This window comes from Gavia stellata, chromosome 1, assembly GCF_030936135.1.
Source record: "Gavia stellata isolate bGavSte3 chromosome 1, bGavSte3.hap2, whole genome shotgun sequence".
In the NCBI taxonomy this organism is placed as follows: Eukaryota; Metazoa; Chordata; class Aves; order Gaviiformes; family Gaviidae; genus Gavia; species Gavia stellata.
This window is the reverse complement of record NC_082594.1, coordinates 102,528,836-102,553,753: the sequence shown is the minus strand read 5'-3', so window position 1 is coordinate 102,553,753 and position 24,918 is coordinate 102,528,836. Positions and strand designations below refer to the sequence as shown.

General features: G+C 42.4%; 2 protein-coding genes across 3 annotated transcripts; both read right to left on the bottom strand.

Annotated features, from left to right (window-relative positions):
• Positions 1 to 3: 3 nt before the first annotated feature.
• TMEM50B (transmembrane protein 50B) lies at positions 4 to 15,963 on the bottom strand. Its single transcript, XM_059819166.1, has 7 exons — positions 15,910 to 15,963; positions 8,679 to 8,854; positions 7,952 to 8,064; positions 6,798 to 6,865; positions 5,790 to 5,882; positions 5,530 to 5,587; positions 4 to 3,464 (listed from the first exon to the last, which is right to left on the bottom strand). Exons 2-7 carry the CDS (start codon positions 8,775 to 8,777, stop codon positions 3,419 to 3,421), a joined length of 477 nt encoding a protein of 158 aa, XP_059675149.1. The 5' UTR covers positions 8,778 to 8,854; positions 15,910 to 15,963; the 3' UTR covers positions 4 to 3,418.
• A 4,979-nt stretch (positions 15,964 to 20,942) lies between these two features.
• On the bottom strand, positions 20,943 to 24,205 carry DNAJC28 (DnaJ heat shock protein family (Hsp40) member C28). 2 transcript variants are annotated; one of them, XM_059820387.1, is made up of 3 exons: positions 24,149 to 24,205; positions 22,785 to 22,966; positions 20,943 to 22,334 (listed from the first exon to the last, which is right to left on the bottom strand). In XM_059820387.1, the coding sequence occupies exon 3, from the start codon at positions 22,281 to 22,283 to the stop codon at positions 21,165 to 21,167; it is 1,119 nt and encodes a 372-aa protein (XP_059676370.1). In that variant the 5' UTR covers positions 22,284 to 22,334; positions 22,785 to 22,966; positions 24,149 to 24,205; the 3' UTR covers positions 20,943 to 21,164. The 2 variants fall into 2 exon arrangements, with proteins under 2 accessions (XP_059676370.1, XP_059676379.1); XM_059820396.1 differs by lacking the exon at positions 22,785 to 22,966 and having other exon boundaries at positions 24,149 to 24,204.
• Positions 24,206 to 24,918: the final 713 nt, after the last annotated feature.

Below are 24,918 nucleotides of genomic sequence, written 5' to 3'. Positions count from 1 at the left end.
CATATTTCCCACCCCAAATTGAAATAAAGCATTGAGAAATAATAGCACTTTATGGTAGGATGTAGTACAACCTGGAATTCTTCAGTGAGTGAATAATTGCACTATTACTTTTATAGAGGCTTTTGGTTTGTTGTCTTATTTGAGTGCTAACACAGACTTCACAATGTGTGTTATATCCACCCCAGTATGCTTTTCTGAATAATTTTAAGTACATGCAGTCTTCTGTGGCAGTTTCTTCCCTCCAGATAAAAATGGCATCTAAAAAGAAATTTTATAGTACTTTACTCTCCTCAGCATGAACCTGTGCAAAGAACTGCTCCAAGCAAGGCCTCCTAGTATCTGCCTCCTACCACATTCATGAGAAGCATTAATCTGCTCCTGCAGTGGGACAATTGTTCTTCACAGCAAAATACTTCAAAATAATTTTGCTTATAACATGTATCAATAATTATCAGACACTAAAATCTCTTGTTGACTATCAGCTTAGCCCTGCAAATGAAGTTGACAGAGGGCTATGTTTTGAGTCCCTTGAAGCAGAAGACTGCAAGTTAAGCCTTTCATCAGAATCCTGTGGGGTCTAGAAGATATCTAATAAAGCACAAAGAACAAATGAACCACTTCTGTACTAAAAAGATTGTTTTTATTTGTTTGACTTTTTCCCCTAGGTTTGATACAAGTTGTTTAAAAAAAAAAATGTATATGCTTGCTTGCAAATGACTTGTTCAAGTTACTTATTACTGTTAATGAACCTGGTCACTGTCAGAGCTGTGGGTTATCTGTGGTAATGCTGTTCCACCCTTTCTACAAATACACAAGACTAGCATGAAAAAATCAGTAACATCTTTTCCAAAAGCTTCATGAGGTTGTTTCCTTGTAGAACTAATCTATTCCTTGTGATTAGGCAACATGCCAAGACAACGTAGTTACCTGAAGACTTAGTCATACTTCAAGTCTGGTAAGAATTTTCAAGTCAGCCACAAGCTGCGTAATACCTGCTTTTCAGTGTATCCATGTTCTTTTTATATACTGTGCTGTAAACAAATGAAGAACCACAGGCTTGCAAAAGGAACAACCTAAATGCATAAGAGGACATAAATAAGAAGGCAGTTAAAACATCTCCTGTGAATATTTAACAATATAGCATACAACTTCCTGAATAAGCCCTACACTGGACTTCTGTTAGAGATAGTTGTAACTGTACAAATACTTCGTAATGCAAATAGGCCAAAGTTAAAAACCTTTTGCTAGGAGTAACTCGAGGATTATCTTCACAACTGCCAACTGCAGCAGGCCAAGGCATTAACCTAAAATGAACCAACCCTATCCACCTTGGCCTGTGCTGGAACCACCTGTGGTATAAAAGTAGACCTCAGGATATTCTGAGTGAAGCCTGCTTGGTTCTTAAACTACACCTGTTTTCAGCTTAGGCTACCAGGAAAGACACATGCTCAAAGCTGTCTCTTTTCTCCTCTTAGCAGCTGTATAGAGAGCATGACCATTCCAGTTCGCTAAAACCAGACAGGATGGTCAAGAAATACTTGCAAGAAAGCAAACTTCTGGTAGAAAACACAGGTAACCTCAGAAAGCAGCTCTTCCCCTGCTCTTAAGAAACTGTTTTTTAACCAGGAACTTGTATTAAAGCACACCATAAGAGTTCTTCCAGAATCAAACACTGTTCAAGTGTCAGGTGCAAGATACTCTAAATGGGATCAGTTACAGGCTACACTTGTTTCTCACTTAGTAAAAAAGCCAACAAACATTCCCAAGCTCCTAAGCAAGAAACTGACAGAGAACAAAAACCTTGGGTTTACTTATTAGCTGGTATAAGACTTGCTTCAAGATCAATACTACTTGACCTACTGAGTAGAGTCCTACTGTACAATTACCTTGTGAAGTTCGCTATTTTGAGAACATAAGTTTATTGCAGTTTTCTGAAATTACAACCAAACAGACAACTTATGTACAAAGCTATGATTAACACCAGTGAATATATAGTAACTCACTGCAGGATGGTGGAATTGGGATGAAGTTAGTCTAGCCAGTAGCACAATTTCAGCTGCAGTATTTGCTTCATATTCTGTCCACTGGAGAGATTCCCACAAGGGAGCAATTAGATGACTAACAGCATATAGTAACCATGCACAGAAGTTACATTCTGCAGTTTAATACCATTTGGTCAGCGATCTTGATACATGGAAAGTTATAAAAGCTTTTAGACACAAGGTAGATTCAAATGCTTTAAAAACCGCATAGAACTCAAAGAAGTTGCCAACAGCAAGATGAATACAAGATCAGTCCAAAGCTATAAAACATCATTGTTCTCCCTTTCTGTATACTCCAGCTAGAAGAAATGGGATTTCAATAATGGAAGCATTCCCATAAAGTGCCCATGAAATTTAGGAGATAAATACATTTTAACTGGGGCAAATGGCGGTCCTAAACCTGGCAATTATTTCAAGGTAAGATCATGAGCAATAAATACATTTACTATATCCCCACTTGAAATGCTCACCTTTTAAATAGAAAACATAATAGGTAGCAGGATAACAGTTCATTTATCAGCAAAAAGCTTCCCCTGAAGAAAATTATACTAGCGTAATTTTAAAGATGTTAGTCTGACTCTCACTGATTCTTTATATTCCTTAAGTATGACTGGCATTAGTTTGGGGTTTTTTTATTCTAGTATCTGTAAATACATTAAATACTAATTGCTATCCAGTACACTGAACAGCATGAGATTAATTCTAAGGACTGCGGTGCTACCAAATGTCATTTGTGCTATAGCAATCAGAAGTCAAGAACAGTTTGATTTGCCATGCAGAACCTGCTTAATATAGGGCCTTGTTTAAAAATTCATAACCTTTTACAAAAAAATAGCTACTTTATATTTTTCTGAACAGTTATATAAAATTCTTAAAATCAGCTCTTACCTCAGCATAGAATAGAATTTACCCTCATTAAATACAGGCTTAGCTGGGTCACTTCCATGCACTGACTACTCCTTCAGGTTACACGGGCAGCCCTTGCAAAACTGGCTCTAGCTCACCTATGTATAAAAGTAATAACCCCTTTTACAAGCAACAGGCTTTCTCCTGCTTTGTTCATCACTAGTTCCACTGAAGTCTCTGACACATGTGAAGCTTTGGAAGATCAAGTCTTAGGAGTTGATGGAAACCCATGTATTTGAAGAAATAAGCCCGAAGGTTTCAGAAAGAAAGCCTGACATTCCCTTTTTAAGATATATACAGTCATATGTACATATTCACAAATCTGTCCTGTGAAAAGAGGGAGCTTATTACAGAAACTAGTTTGTCTCAGTTCATACAATTTAGAAAGCAAAACAAGAATAAATCTAAATATATCTACATACATAGTACGACATAGCAACTATGGAATAGACAATGCTATACGTGATCTCTCATCCCCATAACTCTTCTGTTCTTCCAAACTTGTAGATCAGAGTACTAAAAGGGGGGGGGGAGAAAAAGAAAAAAAATCAGTCCATACATAAGGTGGAAAAGGTAATTTTAATAGTATCCTTATAACCTTATACTATCTACACTGCAAATCAACATCCCTCCAGTAACCTTAACTTTTATTCAAGTCAGTATCTGGGGTTTTTTTGTACTTACATTTCATTTAATATGCATTGCTAAAACTATGAGATCCAGCTGAAGCAACTGCTCAAATAAAAAAATAGCCAGTCTCACAGTGAAAGCAGCTGCCCTTCTGAAAGAAAAAATTCTGGTATTTAAGAGATTCTAGGACTGACCCACAGAGTTACGGAGCAGCAAGTCTCATCCTGGCATCTGGCAATCAGCTGAACATAATGCATCATGCTAGGAGAGAATCTAAGCAATTAAATTTTTATGAGCAACTCAGAAACAATATTGATCCTGTGGTAGATGAGTGAGATCCAAATTACAACTTGATTTCCAAAATTCCTTTTAAGGGGTTGGATGCAATTACATATTGTCATGAATCAAAAAAATGTTGAGGGAACAAAAGCAAGCATGATTTCCTTACTGTTCCTTACACTTTATATTATTTTTTTCTTATAGCCAAACAGGTAAAGAAGGGCACAGTCATACTAAAGAGAATAAAGAGGGAGGGAAATGAGAAATACTGACACCGAGAAGAACAATAATAAGTGATAATAAGTAAAACAAGTTAGACACCTGGGCAATTAACTGGAGAAGAGAACTACTAATACAGCATGCTAAACTACATAAAAAACTGGTGGAGTAACAACCAGGACTGAAGCACAAGTCCTGAAGGAGACACACGGTTCAGGGAATACAGACATTATGGAACAACACACTGATGGAAGAGAATCAAACTACTGAAATAAGACTAAAGATTTCAGGCTTGGTGAAACTATTTCAAAAGTCTGCCTCCATCAGTTTCCCATTTCAATCATGTGCAAGACTACAGAAGAGATTTAGGAACAGTTATTTTCTGCAAGAACATAACTGATTTTCCAAACAGGGAAGCACATAGAGCCAATTGATCTGGCTCACTGCAAATCATTTGATATGGTATTAGAAGAAAATTGTTAGGACAGTAATTTAAGCGGGTAAGAACTTGCCAAAGAGGAGGTTATGTGAACTGTTCCAGTGAGTGGTCTCAGAAGTTACACTATTTAATGCTTTCATTGTGTTTTATTAATTAATAAAATTCATGGATTGCAGAATGCATTATACATCTAAAAAGAGTACAGATAGTTTCAAACTGTCATATAATACACTTAATGATACTAAATGAAATAAAATAAATAGATTTAAGTGTAGTATTACAAAATGTACCATCATGCTCCTATAAAAAAAATTAACACTCTTCAGAACTGAAAGCTCATCCAGTAGAAACAAATCTAGGTGTATCAATTAGCAGATAATCAAGCCATCGGTATGAAATAGACAGGAAAAGGGCAATAGGATCTCCTGCGTAGTGCTGTTCAGATATATGCCAAGGTATTTGTAGTACAGAGATGAAAGCATTATTGCCATTATCCCAAGACACTAACAATATGTCACCCAGAATACTGTCTATATCCTTAGTCACCCACATTATAGAGCTGTAAATTCAGTGATACCAGAAAGAGCTGGACTAACAGGAGCATGAGGGGAGTGAAGAGCCTCTCATGGGCTGATAAGGGGTAAGTAAAAGATTGTTTCTAAGCACTGGAGCAAAGGGAATAGAAACAAGTAGCAGAGTGAAAAAAAAAATAGTTTTTAAGAAATAGTTTGATCAGTTTATGCATTGAATAATATCACATCCGTTCTCTGTGTAATGTCAGTTTACTCAGTGACCCAAGAGGTCCCTTTGTCACCCTCCTCAAGTAAAGGTCAGGGTGGGTAATAAATTGAAATATGGAGAGTCCTGCATTGAGAGCAGCAAACTCCACATTTTGGAAGGTCAAGCCTGAAGTCAGCCTCCAGCTTTAAGAACTTATTTTCCAGGAGTATCAATGTGCATGGAAGCAGGTGAGACACCCCTTTGGAAGGGGGGAAATCTACCCATATAACTTACCTGAAAAATATCAATGCATTTTGGAAAAAGACTGCTAATCCAGGGTAAACGTTAGTGTCTGCAAAGTAAGAAAGGAAATATTAAGTTCTTTTGTATTGGAAGGTGTATTTAAAACACTATTCATAGTGTCATTCACCGACTACAAAACTAGATGGTATGGCTCTGACAAAACCAGACCACACACTTCCATTCTTCTGGATTTTCTGCCTTTCGGCTGACAGCAAAAGTACTTTTCTATATGCAAAAATACATACACTTACTCTGTGTAACATATGCTCCAAAAAGAATCCACATTGAAGCAATAAGTGAACCAAACATCAACATAAAGCCAATGAAGAGCCAGACACGAGCACCTGCAGGAAATATTAAAACCTCTGAGAACCACATAGAGTATTATCCATAGTGACGGATGATCCAATTACGATACAACTCTATTATGATAAAATACGTTATCTTGCTGAAGGCACAAAGGGAAAGGATTAAACCCTATATGAAGGACAAGATAAACCAAAATTTGCCTTCCCTAGTAAAACACACATTAGCTGAATTCCCCTTATTTTAGTGAGCAGAGAGAACTACCAGAAATTTCCCCGCACTTGTAGGGAATGCCTATAACATCACTTAACACAACTTGGACTGGACTAATGATGAGGTACTTTACCAAAGATACAGTGTTTCTGAGGTAAAGATGGCATTCCAACAGGGTACGCAAAACAAACCCTTCCTGTGTTTACTTCAGGACGGTATTTTCAGACGGGCAATATCTACCATAGCTAGACATTACCTGCTGAAAAAGGGAGATGACACCATAGAAAATAATCAACCTGCTCACTCCTGGGAAAGGAAAAGTATTTCTATGCAAAGATTCTCTTGAGCTGATTTATGAATGACACACAAAAAAGCATCGTACACTAGTTCAAAAATCAGTAAGTTCTACCAGATTTGCGGTGAGGCATTCTACAAATCACGTGGAAACAGATGCTGGAATCCACATGGGGAATAGTAAGGGAATTGTGAATGAAAGCAGAGAGAGGACAGCAGGTCCACAGATACCACACAGTAGGTGACATACAGAGGAAACAGAACATTTTCAATACATTCTAAAACAAGACATTCTTAAGGAATGGCTGCTCCATAGCCTACCACAAGGCAGAAGTTTCTTTCTCCCAGCAGCTACACAGGATTTGCAGAGGTTTAACCACCACTTAGAAAAAAAACACCTAAATAATCAGTCTTTTAACTCTAAAAATCATGCTGAGTTGATTTACCTGTTCTTCCTAAACATCCGTCACTGTAGCTGTCTCCTCTCACCTGTGCGTTTGATACAGCATTTATCCTAGGGGAAAAAAAAAAAATGTATACACTTCAGTTTATTAGAAAATCAATTTAAAAGTAAAAAGCTAGCTTTTTTTAAGATGCGAAAAATCCTGGGAAAATTACTTGGCATTCTGTATAGTCACATATGTCCCTTAATGGAAGGATTCCAACTGGATTCCAAGCAAACCCTGTATTTGTTCGTAAGTGTTACTTAAATTTTTACATTAACAGACCTGTAAGATGAAAGAATTGCCCTTTTTAGTGATTGAAATATTCCTGGTGACTTTCTGGCTGTTTAAGTTTTTAAAACATCTAAAGCCTCTTTACAGGAATAATAACAGCCAGTAACACAGTGCTCTCATGATTATGATACAAGTTGCTTTTTGATGCCTTTCCTTCACAACAAATAGCACAAGTATTCAAGTGAGAGACACCCTGTAAAGAGGGACAATACATTTTCTTAAAATGAGTTACATTGCTGAGAAAAAAAAAAAAAACAGAAACTTTCAGATACCAAGTGTTAAGAAGATCTTGCATATTGAAAGGCATCCTTTTTTTCTCACCAATATTGTACGATTCAATAAAAGCTATTACTTCTCCTTCAAGATTCCCGTATTTACATCTCTATAACAATAGCTATAATACTACTACCTCTCCCATTTGAGGAAGTTTTGGGCCAGAGACAGCTATAAAAGTTATTTAAGAACAGGGGAAAATGCAGTCAAATGTTTTACATTGAGGTAAGCAACTGGGCTGCATTACATGAATTTTGATCTAGGAATCTAAATGCTTATTATAGAAAGCCACTTGCATAAAGGAAGGTCTGCTTTCTTACATTCAGCCAAAGTGCACAGAAAAAGCAATTTACCCTAAACAGATGGGGAGGACAGACAGAACAATGAATAAACAGACTACAATCAGAAACAAAGGCCACAGGTAAAACAAAAAAGGCCTGCAGATTGCCATGCAAAAAGGTACAACAAGATTACCCATAAGTAATTTATAACCAAGTGATTCATAGTTTTATCATATACCATATTGTCTCGTAAAAACTGTGTTTAACAGCTCATGTTATTTTGTAAGAACCCCCTTTATACAAACTTACATGAAAAAAGCTAGTGTTGAAAACACCCCACAGGTATGGAACGCATGGTTCATTTGTTCTGGCTTAGGGTAAACTACTGCAGCATCTATCATTATCCACCAACCTGTGAAAAACTAGAAATAAAATAGACCAGTATTATGAGGCTAGAAGGGTCCAGAGACAGGCAGACAAAACATGGCAAGTGTTCATGCATACCATTGGTTTAATTGTCATTTAACAAGTATAAACTATTCTAGAAAGTTACTAGCTTTAAGTTGGACTTTAAATCTATTTGATATGCAAGTTCTGCATAAACATTAACGCTGACGTTTTCAGAGGAGCATTTGGGAATCAGTCACATTTTCTGTTCAAATTAAGTATAGTGTATGGCTAAATTCCCTGTACAGCTTTAAGAACAAGAATCCAGATTCCCAACACATATGAAATACAAACTATGTATAACATAGATATTCTAACATATCTAATTATGCCAAAAATCCACTAGGAATTTAAATCTTTTTTAAAGAAGAGATAGCAGAACTGATACATCACTATCAGACAAAATGCAAAGTTATGTGACCTGTAAAAAAAGCTGCCTAACAATTACACTTAAAAAAAGTTTAAGAAATACACTGGAGTAAGGTGCAGTTAAAGAGTGAACCTTCACAACATATGAAACAAAAATGTAAATTTGTCGTACTTCCAAATTTGTCAACACAGTTATAACTCACATCCTCTAAAAACTTACCAATACGCCCGCAACTATTGAAGCGATGGCATTTCTTCTTTCGCTCCAGTCAATACACTCACATTCTGGCCAACGGAAGTTGTCTAGAAATCCTGCCATTTCCTCAAAGATTAGATTGCCCTTCTTATTTTGTTCTTATACATGAATTCTTCCATTAACAACCGTGTCCTAAATACCTGAAACACAGCCAAAGATGCATTTAACACAAAATAGTAAAATCTTGAGATGTTTGACAACTGTCCCGAGCAATCTTTACAATGTGTTTGGGTTTGGTTTTTTTGGTGGGTTATTTTGGTTGGGGTTTTTTTTTGGTTTTTTTAAACACAATTAAGTATTCCATATACTCTATGGATTCTATATTGAGTTATATTCAAAAAAAGAACCTACCTTGCAAACAGAATTACAAAATAAAATCATCACACAACCCAAAAACTTACACAAGACATATAAATTATCGTATCTGAAATAGAAAAGAAATTAAATAGAATGTACTGTTTGTTCAAACACAAAAATAAAAGCAAGCAAAAAAGCAGGAGGGAAAAAGCAAATATTTCAATCTAAGTTTCATCTTCAAACCATAATCCTCTCTCCGGCATCAGCAGTTAAAAAAGTAAGATACATACAACAGGGCTCCATACGCAGACCAGAACTTGGTCTTTGAGTCAGGCCAAGGAACCTTGCATAAGACACCCATACTTCCAGTCTCCAAATAATGCAGATAATATAGTGCCTTTCTAACACAGGGAAAAAGGAATCAACTCAGTGAATCAACTAATACCAAGGGTAAAGAATGCCCTGCTTCACAGAGGGAGGATCACACAGAACTTTAAATACAGGAAGACGAAAGTAAAGTTAATTAGTGTTACAAAGTGCCTACTGAAACAACACAGTTCTTCAACAGTTTGGGGAGACAGTAGCTTTAAAAGATTCTGCACTACACTACATCTATTCTCACACTGTGAAATGATTAGCATATATAGTTGGAGTGTCAGAAGTTAAAATATTTAGTCTTTCTATTGAGCAGTGACTCACAACCGCTCTTAATGCCATTCTATTTTGTTTTAGTATTGTCAACTTCTGTATTTTCCCAATCTGCCATAAATAATTTCCAGATACTTGTTAAAGGCTAACGGACAAACAACCCTTACGATTATATTACAGGAAAGACTGATGTAGAACATTCTTCTGGTTAAAAATGGCAATTGAAAGTCTTCACTAAGAAGTAAAATAAAAATAAACAAACAAATAAACAGAGTCTGCCTACGCTACAAACACAGGCCACCTCCTATGAATAAGACCAAAAAAATGTCCTCCTGAATCCAGTTCCAGAAGTCCATCCATAGTTACAATGCTATCTTAAAGCATCACTCAATCACTCAATTCCAAAATTATTTTAGTTTTGTATAATATCTGGGCCCTACCATATAGTTATTTTCCTAGATTACACTTTTACCTAGCAATTTTCAGATCCCTATTCTTTCTACAACGTTCATACAAAATTGCCATTACAAATTTACGACTGCTTCTACAGCCCTTCCTTCTTTTCCACTCTTAAAACGGCTCCATCTGTACTTTATTTGTTCCTCTTCAAACCCTGAATGTGTCTCTTCCTCATCCTGCAGTAATTCCTCCCTTCCCCTCCCACCTCCTTCCCACCCACACTGGAGCACAGCTCATGGTTCCCATTGCTGTCGCCACTACAGACTACACGGCTCTCACCCTGCCATGCGGCTGGCCAGTAAATAGATGAACATGCTGCACTATTTCTTCTCCCCACTGGACACAATGGTGGTTATGTCAAATCCGCCCAAGTCATTATCTTGCCTGCAAATACACTTCCAGTCATTTTCAGAATGACTGAAGCTATATTTTCCTTTGGAATTTCTTCGCATAATGGACCATTTAAATAGTATTAACATATCTAAATAAAGTCACCTCCTTCAAACATAACGTAAGTTCTCCTGCAATTCAGAAAGCAGGTCAAGAAAAGCCAGTGGAAAAAACAATTTCAGATATGTCAACAACAACAGAAAATATTTTTCACCCTCTACTTGGATACCGTCCAGAGGTACCTCGACAGGCTGGAGAAATGGGCTGAATAGGAACTTCATGAAGTTCAGCCAGGGGAAGAGCCCGGTCTTGCAGCTGGGGAGGAAAAACCCCAGGCACCAGTATGTTCTGGGGGCCACCCAGCTGGAAAGCAGCTTGGCAGAAAAGTGGTGGACAGCCAGTTGAGCATGAGCCAGCAATGTGCCCTTGCTGCTGAGAAGGCTACCGGTACCCTGGGCTGCATTAGGCAAAGCACTGCCAGCAGGTTGAGGGAGGCAATCCTCCCCCTCTACTCGGCACTGGGGAGGCCACACACTGGGCTCCCCAGTACAAGAGGCATGGACACACTGGAAAGAATCCAGTGAAGGGCCACGAAGATGAAGGGACTGGACCCTCTCTCATTTGAGGAAAGGCTGGGAGAGCTGGGACTGTTCAGCCTGGAGAAGAGACAGCTCGGGGGATCTCATCAGTGTATATAAATACCTGAAGGGAGGGTGCAAAGAGGACGGAGCCAGGCTCTTTTCAGTGGTGCCCAGTGACAGACAGGACCAGAGGCGATGGGCACAAACCGAAAGGCAGGAGGTTTCCTCTGAACATCAGGAAACACTTTTTTACTGTGAGGGTGACCGAGCACTGGCACAGATTGCCCAGGGAGGCTGTGGAGTCTCCATCCCTGGAGACATCCAAAAGCCATCTGGACATGGTCCTGGGCAGCCTGCTCTAAGTGGCCCTGCCTGAGCAGGGGGGTTGGACCAGGTGCCCTCCAGAGGTGCCTTCCAACCCCAGCCATTCTGTGAGTTTGTGTTACTTAAGAAATAGCCTGTTAAATTCTTGGATGACTTCATAAACGACATCTTCTTACTCCTACAAAAATGCTCCAGTTCAAAAAGCTGAAATGAAAAAGTTCATTCCCTTCTATGATTTAAAAGGATTGTATAGTTTGTTTTGCCAGCTAACATAATGAAACCAACTTCCAATCCAAACACTGACTAGCATTTATTCTAGTAAAACCCCTTCAACTTTGCAAAGTCAGTAACGATAAACATTATGGATACTATACATTGCACAAAAACCTGTCTTAATTATTAAGCATTTTTTAAACATTAGGTGACAAACCTGAGGGATTGTGCTCACTTCAAAAATCTGAGACAAAATCTCTCTCAATACTTAATTGTATTGGATATCAAATAGAGATTTCACAATTACATTAGTGACAAACGAGTGAAGCTAGGGAGACTAGAAAAAGTTGATTTTTTTTTTAAATACCTTCTAAGATACAGGGCAACCTTCTGCCAAAGCGTATTATTTGCTCAGAAATTGTATTTTTGGTGCTTGATACTGGCTCACAAACCTGCACTTTGCTTTAATCTTATCTTTGTGCTGAGGAGAGAAGCACCCTACATAATGTGAATAGGTGAGATAAACACTATCTGCTAGCAATCTTCCTACAGCAAAGACTGGTAACTGACAACACCATTCTCCTGTTTCACTGGAATAAGATGACAAACACAGAGAAACAAGGTGCAGAGAATTTGCAACAGAACACAGAGGAGAAGTCTAGAATTATTTCTACATGTGTCTAATGCCAGAAACTAGCTTTGATTTCAAAGAAAGGTCAGTGCTAGAGCAGGCATGCAAGAATACGAACAGCAGTAAAAGGAAACAGAGGTGCTAACGCCGCCGCCCTTATTTCTAGGATGATCTAAACATTAACTGATGCCGTTTAGAATTCTGCAAAGGAGTCTTTCATAGAAGTATTTCAAGAGAACCCCACTTAACAGTAAAAATAATTAAACATTTCTCTCACTACCGACATAGCTCCATATGTGTACAGACTTCACAGATACATGACTAAAAAGGAGTGATACACCATTTCTTCCAGTGTTACTGAATGTGCCTACGTTCTATGACCAATGCGTGGATATTCCTCTCTTTGTGAGAGGACAATGCCATCTCTGATCAAATGCAGACCTGATTGAGGGCACAACAAACAAGGGCTGTGGGGTTCCCATAAAAAAGACAGCAGAACAACTCGTCCAGCCTAAAGTCCAACCAACTACTTCTCCATGCTCTCATTTAAAAGGTAAGCATAGTGCCCATCGGACTTACTGGGAGGACAGACAGTACAGAGCCAACCCAAATGCAACAGGTTGGCCACCCTCTCACAAGTTGTTAAATAAATACGTAGCTATTATACAATACTGGCTTTTATATGCTAGAGGGAAGGATTGCCATCCAGAGGCACCTTGACAAGCTTGAGGAGCAGGCCCATGCAAACCTCATGAAGTTCAACAAGGTCAAGTAAAAGGTCCTGCACCCGCGCTGGGACAATCCTCAATATCAATACAAACTGGGGGATGAATGGAATGAGTCCAGCCCTGTGGGAAAAAGAGGACATGAGCCAGCAATGCACACTGGCAGCCCAGAAAGCCAATTGTATCCTGGGCTGCATTATAAGCAGCAGGTCGAGGCAGGTGATTCTCCTGCTCTGCTCTTGTGAGACCCCACCTGGAGTACGGTGTCCAGCTCTGGGGACCCCAGCACAAGCAGACACGGACCTGTTAAGAGTGGGTCCAGAGGAGGGACACAAAAATGGGGGCCTCCCATTTGGGAGGGCTGGAACACCTCTCCTATGAGGAAAGGCTGAGAGAGTTGGGGTTGTTCAGCCTGGAGAAGAAAAGGCTCTGGGGAGACCCTATTGCAGCCTTTCAACATATAAAAGGGGCTTATAAGAAAGACCGAGAGAGACTTTTTACCAAAGCCTGTAGTGACAGGAAAAGGGGCAACGGTTTTAAACTGAAAGACGTTGGACATAAGGAAGAAATTTTTTTTTACGATGGGGGTGGTGAGGCACTGGAACAGGCTGCTCAGAGAAGATATGGGTGCCCCATCGCTGGAAGTGTTCAAGGTCAGGTTGGATGGGGCTTTGAGCAACCTGATCTAGTGAAAGATGCCCCTGCCTATGGCAGAGGAATTGGACTAGATGATCTTTGAAGGTCCCTTCCAACCCAATCTGTGATTCTACGATAATGTTCCATCTGTATGTAGTTCTCAACAGCCTAGCAAAGAAGGAAGAAAATAATAAGCTGCATTTCAACTGTGAAAGATCAGTGACATTATGAAGCTGAGTCTCCACCAAGACCGTAAGAGCTAGGCTAAATTTTATCCTCATATGGGTTATACGGACACATACACAGGTTTCAGCCCATATATCCTACTACACAGACAGAAAATTCTGATGAAGACAGATCCTTTCAGCTGGACTTTCTTACCTGAATGAAGGTACAAAACTCACTCTCTTGGTTTAAACTTTTACATCCACATACTTCACAGCAAGGAAACAGGAAAAACCCCTGGCATTAGCTGTCTAGCTGTCCTTCAATGCCCTTCCTACAATCTGTCTCCTCCCCTTTTCCAAGGGCAGACAGGTTCTCCCACTGTTCTCAGGAAACATTTCTCACTCACATCCAATAAACAGAAACACAAGAACACCCGCAAGAACAAACTGGTGACTGAAGAACTATCAAGGACAGTTATACTCACTGTAAAAATAGTACTTGGTAGATGCTTGCACTCCAGTTAAAACAACTAGTATATTATTCAGACAAATTAAGTGAAATGAAAACACAAGAATCAGAGCTCAGAATTTTCATCTGAAAATCAGTTTCTCTCTCCCAAAATGAACTGATTTCACTCGAACGAACTATTAAAGCAGTTGCAAGAAAATACAAAAATCCTGCACAAAGAAAACTGTCTGAAGCTGCGCAAGGGCCCTGGAATACCGGCAGGTTAGCAAAGAACGGGTCCTCCTATTTCCAAAGGGGAAAGCAGAAGATAGAAGGAAGAGAAGAAATTTAAAGTCAAGAAGGAAATCCTATTTTCCTCGAAGAAGACAGCACCTTTGACACACAACCAATCAGAACATGCTTTAAGCCACATACTTTCCCCATATGCACATACTATGAAAAGTTATTTGGCAGAGTCGCTGGAAGGAGCTTATGTGAACATTTCTATCAAGTCCACTGTAATTTTTTAAAGGGGGTCTTTAGACCACTCACTCATTCCAGTAATTACATGCAGTTTCACTTTCAGTTTCCCATACACCATAGCACTATGCTATATTGTCTGTTTTTTGAGTATTACATAGACAGAAGGAGGAAAGAAAGGAACTTTTAAATGAACTTACAAAAAAATAAGGCTGTGTGGCAAAATCATTAAAGATGTAATCACCTTACCCGAATCTATGTGATGCTCAGCCCTAGAGCAACGTGACTGCTGTCTACAGCAACTATTCTTTAAAAGCGCTATTAAAGTTTGAAGACTTGTGAGAGTCAGAAAGAAAGATCAATTCTGCAGTTATCCACAGGCCCATTTTTGCTCATAAGAGTATACTATGTGCATCAATAGTTATTGAATGGGCTTAAGCCATGACAGGGCAATACGAGGCAGAGTCCCAAAGCTGCAATCAAAGCCCCGACAGTAACTGTTACGCTGAAGGCACACTACTTAGGGGGAAAAAAAAAAAAAAAAGTAATTTTTTAAAAATTTCACCACGGACCTCAAACTTCCTGCTCAGTACCACCGCCTCCGTTCCAGGTGCGGGTAACGGCAGGCCGACTGTGGCCCTGCAGCGGAGGGACGGGCCCGGCTGCCCCCGCGGCCACTCGGGCCCCCGCAGACCGGCCCGCGACTTCCTGCGGCTGAGGCCGCGCTACGGCCGAAGGTCACGGCTCCGTGAGGGGCAGGGAAGCGCGGCCGGACACGACACCCCCCGCCCCAAGCCCGAGGCGCGCCGAGCCCCTTCGCGCTGCCCCAGGCCAGCACCGGGGGGTGCGGAGGAGTCCCGGGCACCGGGCCGGCACCGACGGAGCGCCCCCCCCCCGGCTCCGAGCGCAGGAGGAGTGAAGAACCGCTGCTCCCCGCGGCGGGGAGGGTCCCTCGCGTCTCGGCGAGGACAGGCGGAGGGAGGCGGCTCCGGGGCGCGCGAGGGCCGTCGGAGGCAAGCGGGCGGGCGCGCGCGCTGCCGCCGGACACGGGTGTCCTGCGCTACCGTCCCGCCAACGCCCCGCCGCCGCCCCTGGCTCCAGCGCGCACGCGGCGGCGGCGCCCCCCCCCCAACCCCGCCCGCCCTTCGCCCCCACCGGCGCCAGCGGAGCGGCAGAAAAACAACCGCCGCACGTACCCCCCGTCCTGGGCGAGACTCTTCCGCCTGCGGGGAGCGGGGGTGGGGGGCAGAGACCCGCGAGCGACGCGGCCGCCCGCCAATCGGAAGCTAGCGCTTCGCGTCACCGGAGGCTGGGTAAGGACGGGGCGCCACCATTGGCCGACGCGGCAGCCCACGCCAGCGACCGGAGAGACGGTCGGCAGGAGGGGCCGGCGTAAGCCCCGCCCCTTTTTCTTCCTGGGTGGGCGAGGCCGCGCTCAGGTGGGGCGGGGCCCGGCTCGCCCCGCCCTCCGCGCTCCCTCCCGCGCCCCCCAGCGGAGCACACGCCCCCTCCGCCCCAGCCTGCGGGTCTGGGTGCCGCATCGGGCGCCTGCAGTCGTCTCCCCAAACGCTTCTGACCCGTGTCGTCTCATCCGCTGTATCCCTCGTCGCCTTACGGTGTCCCACGAGTAAAGCACAGTGCGCCAACCTTACCATCCCCCCAGCGGCCCCCACATTGGGATGTGCGTACTTCACCACAAACGGCTGTTACACCTTTGCCCCACGTCTCGTTTAATAGACACAAACAGAATTAGTAAGTTAATTCTGCGCTCCTCTCAGCTGTCCAGGAAGAAGCATCTGAATTAATTTCTTTCTGACTTCACCCCATTTCCCAGCCGGCTTCAACAGGGTCCGAGCAGTAATTGCACCACCTGCACGTCCCCCTCGTTAGCAGCCTGCTGATGCTCACGTTCTTCCTCCTCACATTCCCACTTCCCGAACATGGGAAGCGAGCAGGGGCTGGGGATGAGCCAGCGGGGAGCCCTGCCCGGCACTACTCACCCCGGGATCTCTCCGTACCTGCCCTGCCTGGGGAAAGCCAAGAGTGTTTCTACACTATTTCGGTTGCACAATGGACGTGAGTAGATGTCTGCTTGCAACGTGGTTTTGAACGTGCCCGAAACAGACCAACTGACCCAAAATTCTTGGCTCTCAGTGAATTCCCTTCATACTTCCCACACACAGGATTCAGTTCTCTTTTTCTGGCTTTCTGGCCTATTTCTTGCCAAAGCACTGGAAAGAGCGCCATACCAGCACCAGAGGTACCTTAAGAAAGAACCATCTTGTAAAATACAGGCTATTGCCTATTATAAAAAAATTTATGTCAAGATTTTAGAGATACTAAGGGAAAATGCTGCAATTGAATTAATTTAAGTACTGAATTCAGGAAAGTGATTAGCCTTGAAAATTCACACTCAGATAACATAAAGTACAGAATCAGTCTGGGAAATGAGAAGTAGAAATTTAAGAGTAGAACAGGATAAACAAAAAAAGAGGAAGGCATTTCAAGGATATTGCTCCTGAACAATGAAGAGCAATATGAGGCACTGAGTAACAAAAGGCACGCTGTGAGAAAGGCCTGTAAATATGCAATTGAATGGCAACGGAATGTTCAGTTTCTTGTTAAAAGACAGTTAAGTTGTGGCCCCATGAAATCCCACCCAAAGTTAAAAGTTGTCCTCCGAGCCCTCCACTCTCAGCTCCCCTCCTTTTTTCCTTCAGTGTGTTCACTGTGTTCCCCCAGGACTGGAGCTAAGCCACAGTCTTCTTTTGAAGAAGCTCCCCCTTTCTCACCTTATCTGGCCCAGAGAAGAGGCTACCCACTGCAGAGGATCAACGGGAATGGTAGCTTCTTGCTCGTGATGCTCAGCACACTACCATAAAGAAAAAGTTTGTAACAAAACTCTTGTTTGTTGACACGGATCATAGCCATGTTTTTTTGTCATTCACTTGTGCCTACTCTCCAACCTCTATCCCTGTTAATACATGTGCCACCATCTTCTCACCCCCATCTGGAAGCATTACACGCTGTTTGCTTTCCCCCTAATCTCCGCTCTCCTTTCCAGGCCCTTTCTATCACCCCTCCCACCCCCCCACGCATGCACACACGTTTCTGTTTTCTTAACAGCTGATCTCAGCTGTGGGAAGGTAAATTGTGTGGTTGCCGCATCCGGGGAAACACAACTGGTAGGGAAACAACTTGAAGGCAGACACCACACATCGCCTTCTCCCGCAGTTTCTCCCACTAAGAATAAAGATTTACCACCTGGCTTTGACTCTTAGAGCATGCCCTGCTCTGGCTTCTCATGACTTTCATTCCTCCTCCTCAGAGCCTTCTCTGTAACTCCACATGCATCCTGAGAGCCGTTATTACTCTGGAACAGAAAGATACTCCGCAGGCCTCAACATTTACAGCATATATAGAAACTCTTCAGTTTGTAGGACAGCCTGAGACATTATTTCAGATAGTCTACAGCTGTACGGCTTTTCCTTTTATTAGAAAGCACTAACATGTATAATTGTATAGCTTGCTAATAGTGCTTGAAAGAGCCATCAGATTGTTAGGCAAGAAAGAGATACCTCACCCTGAGAAAAACTGATACCTCAATTAATATATCCTAATAATAAATATCAATAATATTTTGTCTTCGTACTAAGATGTCATCTGGATAAGCCTTTCAAGCCACGAGCCATACGGTAATTAGACCAACATATAGGGAGTTCTGGGAATAAGCAACATGTATTTTTATCTGGAATCAGCAACGACTTCATCTTTTTGAAGTCAGTAATAAGGTAACCGTTACCAAATTCAGATTAACAGTCTAGTGTCAGAAAAATTACTTCTGAAGGCTGTTCTCTCCTAATTTTTCTAATTGGTATGCAGTACTTGGTATTACTTTTTCTAGAAGTACTGACTAAATGCTGCTCTTAAGATTTTGTGAGCTCAGAGCAACAAAAAAATAGACCAGCCCTGCAAAAATATACTCCTCCACACACCTGGGGAAAATAAAAATTTAAATTATTTTTTTCATCATCATCATTGCTGTAAATGTTGAAGAAGTGGATTTTTGTGCCTGGCAATTTTTCATGACGACAGTGTAAGGCTGATTTAAAGTGCTGAAAGTCAGGTCACATCTACTCCATTTAAAACCAAGTAGCTTTAAAAGGAACATAAAAATCACTCAGTATGCTGACTCATCCATTACGGCAACTTAAATATTTAAACTGCTGATACTTATCTTCATTGTGAGCCAAAGTGGATTCCGTCAAAGCTGGATTTATTGCAATCTGGTTTCTGTTTACTCTTGTGCAATGAATTTGATTTGCAATTAGCTCTTTTTAAATTTGTCACTGGATTAGTTTAAACAGCAATTCAGATCCAATTCCTGTAGATCATAATAAGAATCAAAATCTGATCTTTTTAAGAGTACTATGTCAAAGGACTTCCATAAAAATGTTTAATTTACAGTTTTCGTTAAAAGCAAGGACGCATAGATAAGTTATTGAAATAAACAGACATTCATACAAACAGCTGCTAAAATGAGCGAGGAGCTTATGAGGTCAATGCCTTCTGGTATCACCTAGTCTACCACCACGATCTTAATGAATCATATCTGTACCACAAAGGAAAGGACCGCAATCTCAACTCTTACTGAGTCCCCAGAAACAGAGGACTGCCATGTAACCTGATTTTCCTTTCTGAGCATTTAGATTGGGGCTACTTATACGGCAGATCAAGACCACACGCACTTTTTGTTCCCACTTCACCACTATATAGGACTTAACCCGTTATTTCTTACTGTGTTTGCAAACTTGGGAGAGCCACTGAAGAGTACATTAATTACTGGCTGGCCCAGCTGATCCATGCCCCGCTAGTGTACCCCTGCCTCCTAACTGAATCTCAGCAGAAAGGAACTAATAGTCATGACCTAATCCTTTCAGCTAACACCAGGGCACGACACAGCACAAGAATCCCGGTGGCATGACCTAGGGGCAACAGATCAGTCTGCACGTAACGCTGTTCTTTTTACTTTTGCCACCTTAATTCCTACAAAAAGGTATGTTAAAGGAAGCTGAGATTAGCCCCATTTCTAAAACATGACAAACATCTTGTCATTATTACTTATTTGCTGTAACACAAAGGCTTGAACGACCTATAGTGTTTACCAATAAATAATATTCAATTATATTACTAGATTATATAATACTCTGACAAATACTACTTCAACTAACCCATTCTACCAACAAATACAAATAATATTCTGCCTGCATGTTAAGACCTCATCTAGATGAGCAAGAGCGCAGACCAAAAGGAGCACGTGCAGTGTTACCTGCCCAAAAGCAAACGCATTAACTCAGACTCTGCTGGTGCTGGGGCATCTGCCAAAGGATGACGGTTGTGATCATTATCTACCTTCATTTTCTAGAATTCTGATAGTGGAAATTCATGGCATACCAGACATGGGACACCTTCCCGCAGGCCAGCAGGGCACAGCACAACTCCTGCACAGGTGGAGACAGCGACAGTCTGAGTCACAGAGGCACGAGTGAGGAATGGGGCCCACACAGATGCTGACATACCCAGTGGTACCTTTTGAAAGGCAAAGTCCTCCAGGAAAATCAGGCTGTGTGGGGAGCTGAGAGGTTAGTAAAGATAAATAAATCTTTGGCATCATGGAGATTTTCCCACCCTCCAAGCCAGTGCCCAGAAACTTTAATAGTACAGCAACATTCCAGTGTCAGTTCTTCAATGCCAATATTCTAAAATATTTAAATGGTACTATTACTTTTGAAAACTAATATTCCCTTCTCCTCTCGCCTCCAAAAAGCCCTGCAACTAGGGTACAGTTTTGGCCAGTCTTCCTTATTTGCTCAGATGCTTTCTGAGACCTCCGTGTGTTAAGAGCCAGATCCAAAAATGGACTTCTGCAGAATGTACCATCCAAGACCAGACATCCAGAACCCTCCCTTCATTCCCATTTAATTTAACCTTCAAGAGATGAATGTACTTCTAAAAAAATGCGTGAAGCCTGTCAACAATTTATGAGCTGTAAGCATTTAAATAAGAAAGGATAAATGTCAAACAGGCTACAGCAAGACTTTTACTTCCACTCCATCCTTAATGTATTTTTGTTATGCTTCAGTTTCACCTTTTGAAGAGATGACTGTAAAAGTGATTATACTCCATATGAAAGTGAAGCATTAATTTTGATTTAAGAAGTAAAACGAGCTGCAAGAGGGTAACTGAATTTATTTGTTCCTTAGCAACATTCACAAATAAATCAATTAAGCACCTGCAAATGCACATCAACCAACCCAATTCCTTTTAACTGGTGTAACAGTGGACAGCTGGATTTTTACATTTTCAGTGTACCTGAAATTTCTCTAGCGCTACAAGTGTCATTAATAAAGTGCATTCAAAATCTTGACAAGACAGATGAATTAGTATTATCTTATTTCAATGTAAGGTTTAACCACTTAAATAGAGAAGACTTCCACCCAAATCTTTTAACATTTTCCTCTTCATTTTCCTTTGTGTTTGAATTAGAAGCCTCTCTGTTTTCCATCAAAGCTTCGTAAGTCTTTTGCGCTCGAACAATTTCTTTGTCTGCACTGAAGTGCACCATTTGTCTGCTCAGAATAGGAACAACTAAATTGAAGTTGTCAATTCTTTTGTTTAATTTCCCGATATCTTCTATAAATTGCTCACAAATACGATCCCATTGCTTTTGCCTATACGGTGTCATTGGCCCTCCAAGGTTACTTCTAGATGCCACTATACTCTTCCTTAACCGCTCAATAGTTTCCCGTATTTCTTTCTGCATCAGGATCCACTCTGGCTGGTATCCGTTGTCTATTAGAATCCTGTTCAAGTTGTGAGTCATAGGGTCGATATGTGGACAGTCTGAAAATTTTTGCAAGGGCTTTCCTTTGCCACTGAGGTTGTCAAAGTCTCCTTTTGCCATCGATTCCTGGATGAGGTCCTCAACTAACCGTTCAACTGCCTGAGTTATTTTCACCTTTTTGCTCTGCTTCACATCTTTGGCTTTCATTAGGTCAGACACAGCGTACTGGCTTTCAAGTCTCTGCTTCCGGTACTCCAACACTTGTTCTGTAGCACGGTCTACTCGAAATTGCATGTATTGCTTTTCTCTTTGGCTTGGTGTTCCAAAACCAACGCCTTCAAAACTCAAGTAGTGTCTATGCTGTGGTGCTTTTGATTTGAACTGGTCTTCCTCCTCTTCACTATTCTCATTTGATTTCTTTTTGGTCGCGACATCACTGAGCACGACTCTGTACGCTTCTTCTACTTTCATAAATGCTTCGGAATCAGCTGTGGCAGAACCGCTGTCTGGATGGTACTTTTTGGCAAGACTTCGATACGAGTTTCTGATATCATCAAGGGAACATCCTTCCTCAAGCTCAAGAATTTTGTAAGAGTCCCTGACATTGCTTTTAGGTTTGTAACCCGACAACATTCTGTTGCCACAAATGTAGGGAAATGGCTTCAGATTTCTTGGAATCATTGCTTGACGTACCATTAAATGATGCCCTATGTTGTTAATCAGCATGACAAAGCCACTTTATATTTCTTCAGATGCAGCGACATTATAAACAATGACCTATAAACACATTTTTATAAAAATTTTGTTAAACATGCTTTTTAGAAGAACTTAAATTATTTAAGTCTTATCTTTAACTTGTTAAAGAAATCCCTACAAAATTTCAGAACAGTACGCAATGTTCTTGTCTTTTACAGACTAATACTGAAACCTGCATTTCTTATTAATTACTACTGAAGTAGTAGTATTACAATATTAATGAAAATCAATTCACAATATAGTTTTCTCCCAGTACAGCAACAGTAGCATAGGTTTCTTTTGCACTGCAGAATTCCCAAAAGGCCAAAGCTGTATTGCCTTTCTCCAAACTCTGCAATGTAAACTAGAAATATTCTTTATGCTGAGCGGTAACTCTGCTGAAACAAATCTTCCCCTTTTCTTCTATACACCTGCACTCAGCGATCAACTAAATTTTCTATTCACATACACAAATGCCTCAGGATCTACTACCTGGTACATTCTCAAAGGATTTCATGATGGTACCCTTTTGGTATTTCACAGCAACAACTGAAGTAGCGTTCAGATTACACATTCATTTAGATTAACTCTTGTATCCCAGCAGGATATAGGGCTCCCACATCCTAGTGGCCAGCCTCCTTCGTTTGTGCCGAGTAAGGTTATAAATCTGGAACCTGGAACAGATCAATAGCAGACAGTATCTCATTCTGTCAGGAATACCAGTGCTTCCGAATGATTTTGGGAAACAGCAAAAGGAACACCTTTAGCAAATGACAACGTAAGTAAGTCTTCATATAAAATCCAAAGTAGAAAAATATCATACAAACTGCACACACAATTTACACATCAGCTAACTTCTCTTTATTAATGAAAATCCTAAGACAAATGCCACATACATGGTGCTAAGTCTCCTTTCGCAGATTCATCAGTGGCTGCAACATAGCCTTTGCTGACTTCCCGTCCAAACAAAAAACTAGGTTAAATCAAGGTTAAGTTTAAGGAATAAATAGTGTTTATATGTTCTGCATATAACAAACTGCCCTTCTGCACTAATCTGTCTGAAAAGAGACGGGAAAGGAAATGTACTTGGGACTGGATGGAAGATTGGATCAATCTTGAATATTTTCAGTTGATTTTGATCCAGGTAAGGTACTAAAGTAATCAGCTTGTGGTTATTATAATGGACCTTATTAATTTTTTTTCATTTATGATATAAATTAGTGATTCCTCTCCTTCTAGGTGGTTGGCAAAGACAGTAATTTAGTTCCATATGGCTGTAAAAATCCAGGTAACTACTACTTAAGTGGAAAGATCAGTGAAAACACTCTTGAAACTGACTTTCTCATAACTCTGTACTCTTGATTTTAATATACTTGTGCTTAAAAAAAGTATCAAACTGTATGTATAGCACTCACCTCACGGCACCGAAGGGTGCCGGCTGAGGGGATTTTTATTCCCCAGCCGTTTGACTTCAGCTCTCCCCGCGGGGGCTAGGTAAGGGGGGGCAAGACCGAGCCCCCCCCCTCCCGCAAGGCCGAGGAGGGCGGTGGCACCGAACGGCGCGCCTCGCCCCGCCCCTCTCCCCCGCTGGGCCTGGCGCACGAGACAGCCTTCCCCTCCTGCGGCTCCCCGCGCGCCCCCCGACCGCCGCCCCGCGCGGGCTGCGGGAAGAAGGCCGAGTGCCCTGAGGCGATGTGCCACAGGAGGGCTGAGGAAAGCAGTTACCCGCATGCGAGGAGCCGGGCACTCGGCACCCCTCCCCTCCCCAAGCTGTTATGTGGGGTGGGGGAGGCTCCCCGCAGCGCGACACGCACTTTTCCGCCCAGAGCCCCGCTGCCCAGCACCCCCCGCCTCACCTGGTCCCCGCCGCCGCCCGCGCAGCGACGCAGGCCCGAGGGGGCGCGGCAAGCGCGGGCCCAAGGGCAGAGCGCCAGCAATGGAGGGGGGGGGGGGCCGGGGAGGAAGAGGAAGGGCGATTGCTTTTACCCTTCGCTCAAGGACGTCTCCTAACGGCAGGAGGGGCGCCCGAGAGGGGGCGCACGTGCGCGCGGGAAGGCCGGCCGTCGTCCCGTCCCCTCCCCCGCGCCCTGCCGCGCCGCTCACCAGCGGAGGGCGCCCGAGGCCTGCTGCAGCCGCGCGCCCTCGCCTGGCGCGTGACGCAGGCCGCCGGCGTGGGGCCACGTGACTAGGCGACGCGTGGACGGGCTGCGAGCGCCGGGAGGCGTGGGAGGGGCATGTTGCCAGCGCGCGTGCGCGGGTGGCTGTGGTGGGCAGGCCGGCTGGCGCATGCGCAGTGCGTTGGGGGGGACTGGGTGGGTGGTGGGCGGCCTGGCGGCCTCCTACGTGGTGCCGGGGTTGGCGGGCCAACGGCCCTCAGTGAGGGCTGTGGGAGGCACTGCTTTTATTATTCTTTTTTTCTATGTACATGTAGAGCTGAACTGCTTTTTAGCCTTCGTTCTCCTGAGTGAATTCCACCTTACTAGATGACGAGTTCCCCTGCCTCTTCACGGGCTTGTGAAACAGCTTCCCCTGCAGTGCTCACGCTAACAAATGCTTGGTTTTCCACAGCATTCTCGTCCTTGCCCGTAACACGGTTCTCAAACCCTGAGTGCTTCTGAGCAGTCGC

Excerpts from the sequence above, each read along its gene's own strand:
- TMEM50B (XM_059819166.1), bottom strand. The coding sequence starts at position 8,777 with ATGGCAGGATTTCTAGACAACTTCCGTTGGCCAGAATGTGAGTGTATT. Across the intron at positions 5,588-5,789 it reads TGGAGCATATGTTACACAGA|ACACTAACGTTTACCCTGGA; the intron begins GTAAGTGTATGT and ends CTTACTTTGCAG. Across the intron at positions 3,465-5,529 it reads AATGCATTGATATTTTTCAG|TACTCTGATCTACAAGTTTG; the intron begins GTAAGTTATATG and ends CCCCCCTTTTAG.
- DNAJC28 (XM_059820387.1), bottom strand. The coding sequence starts at position 22,283 with ATGCTGATTAACAACATAGGGCATCATTTAATGGTACGTCAAGCAATG.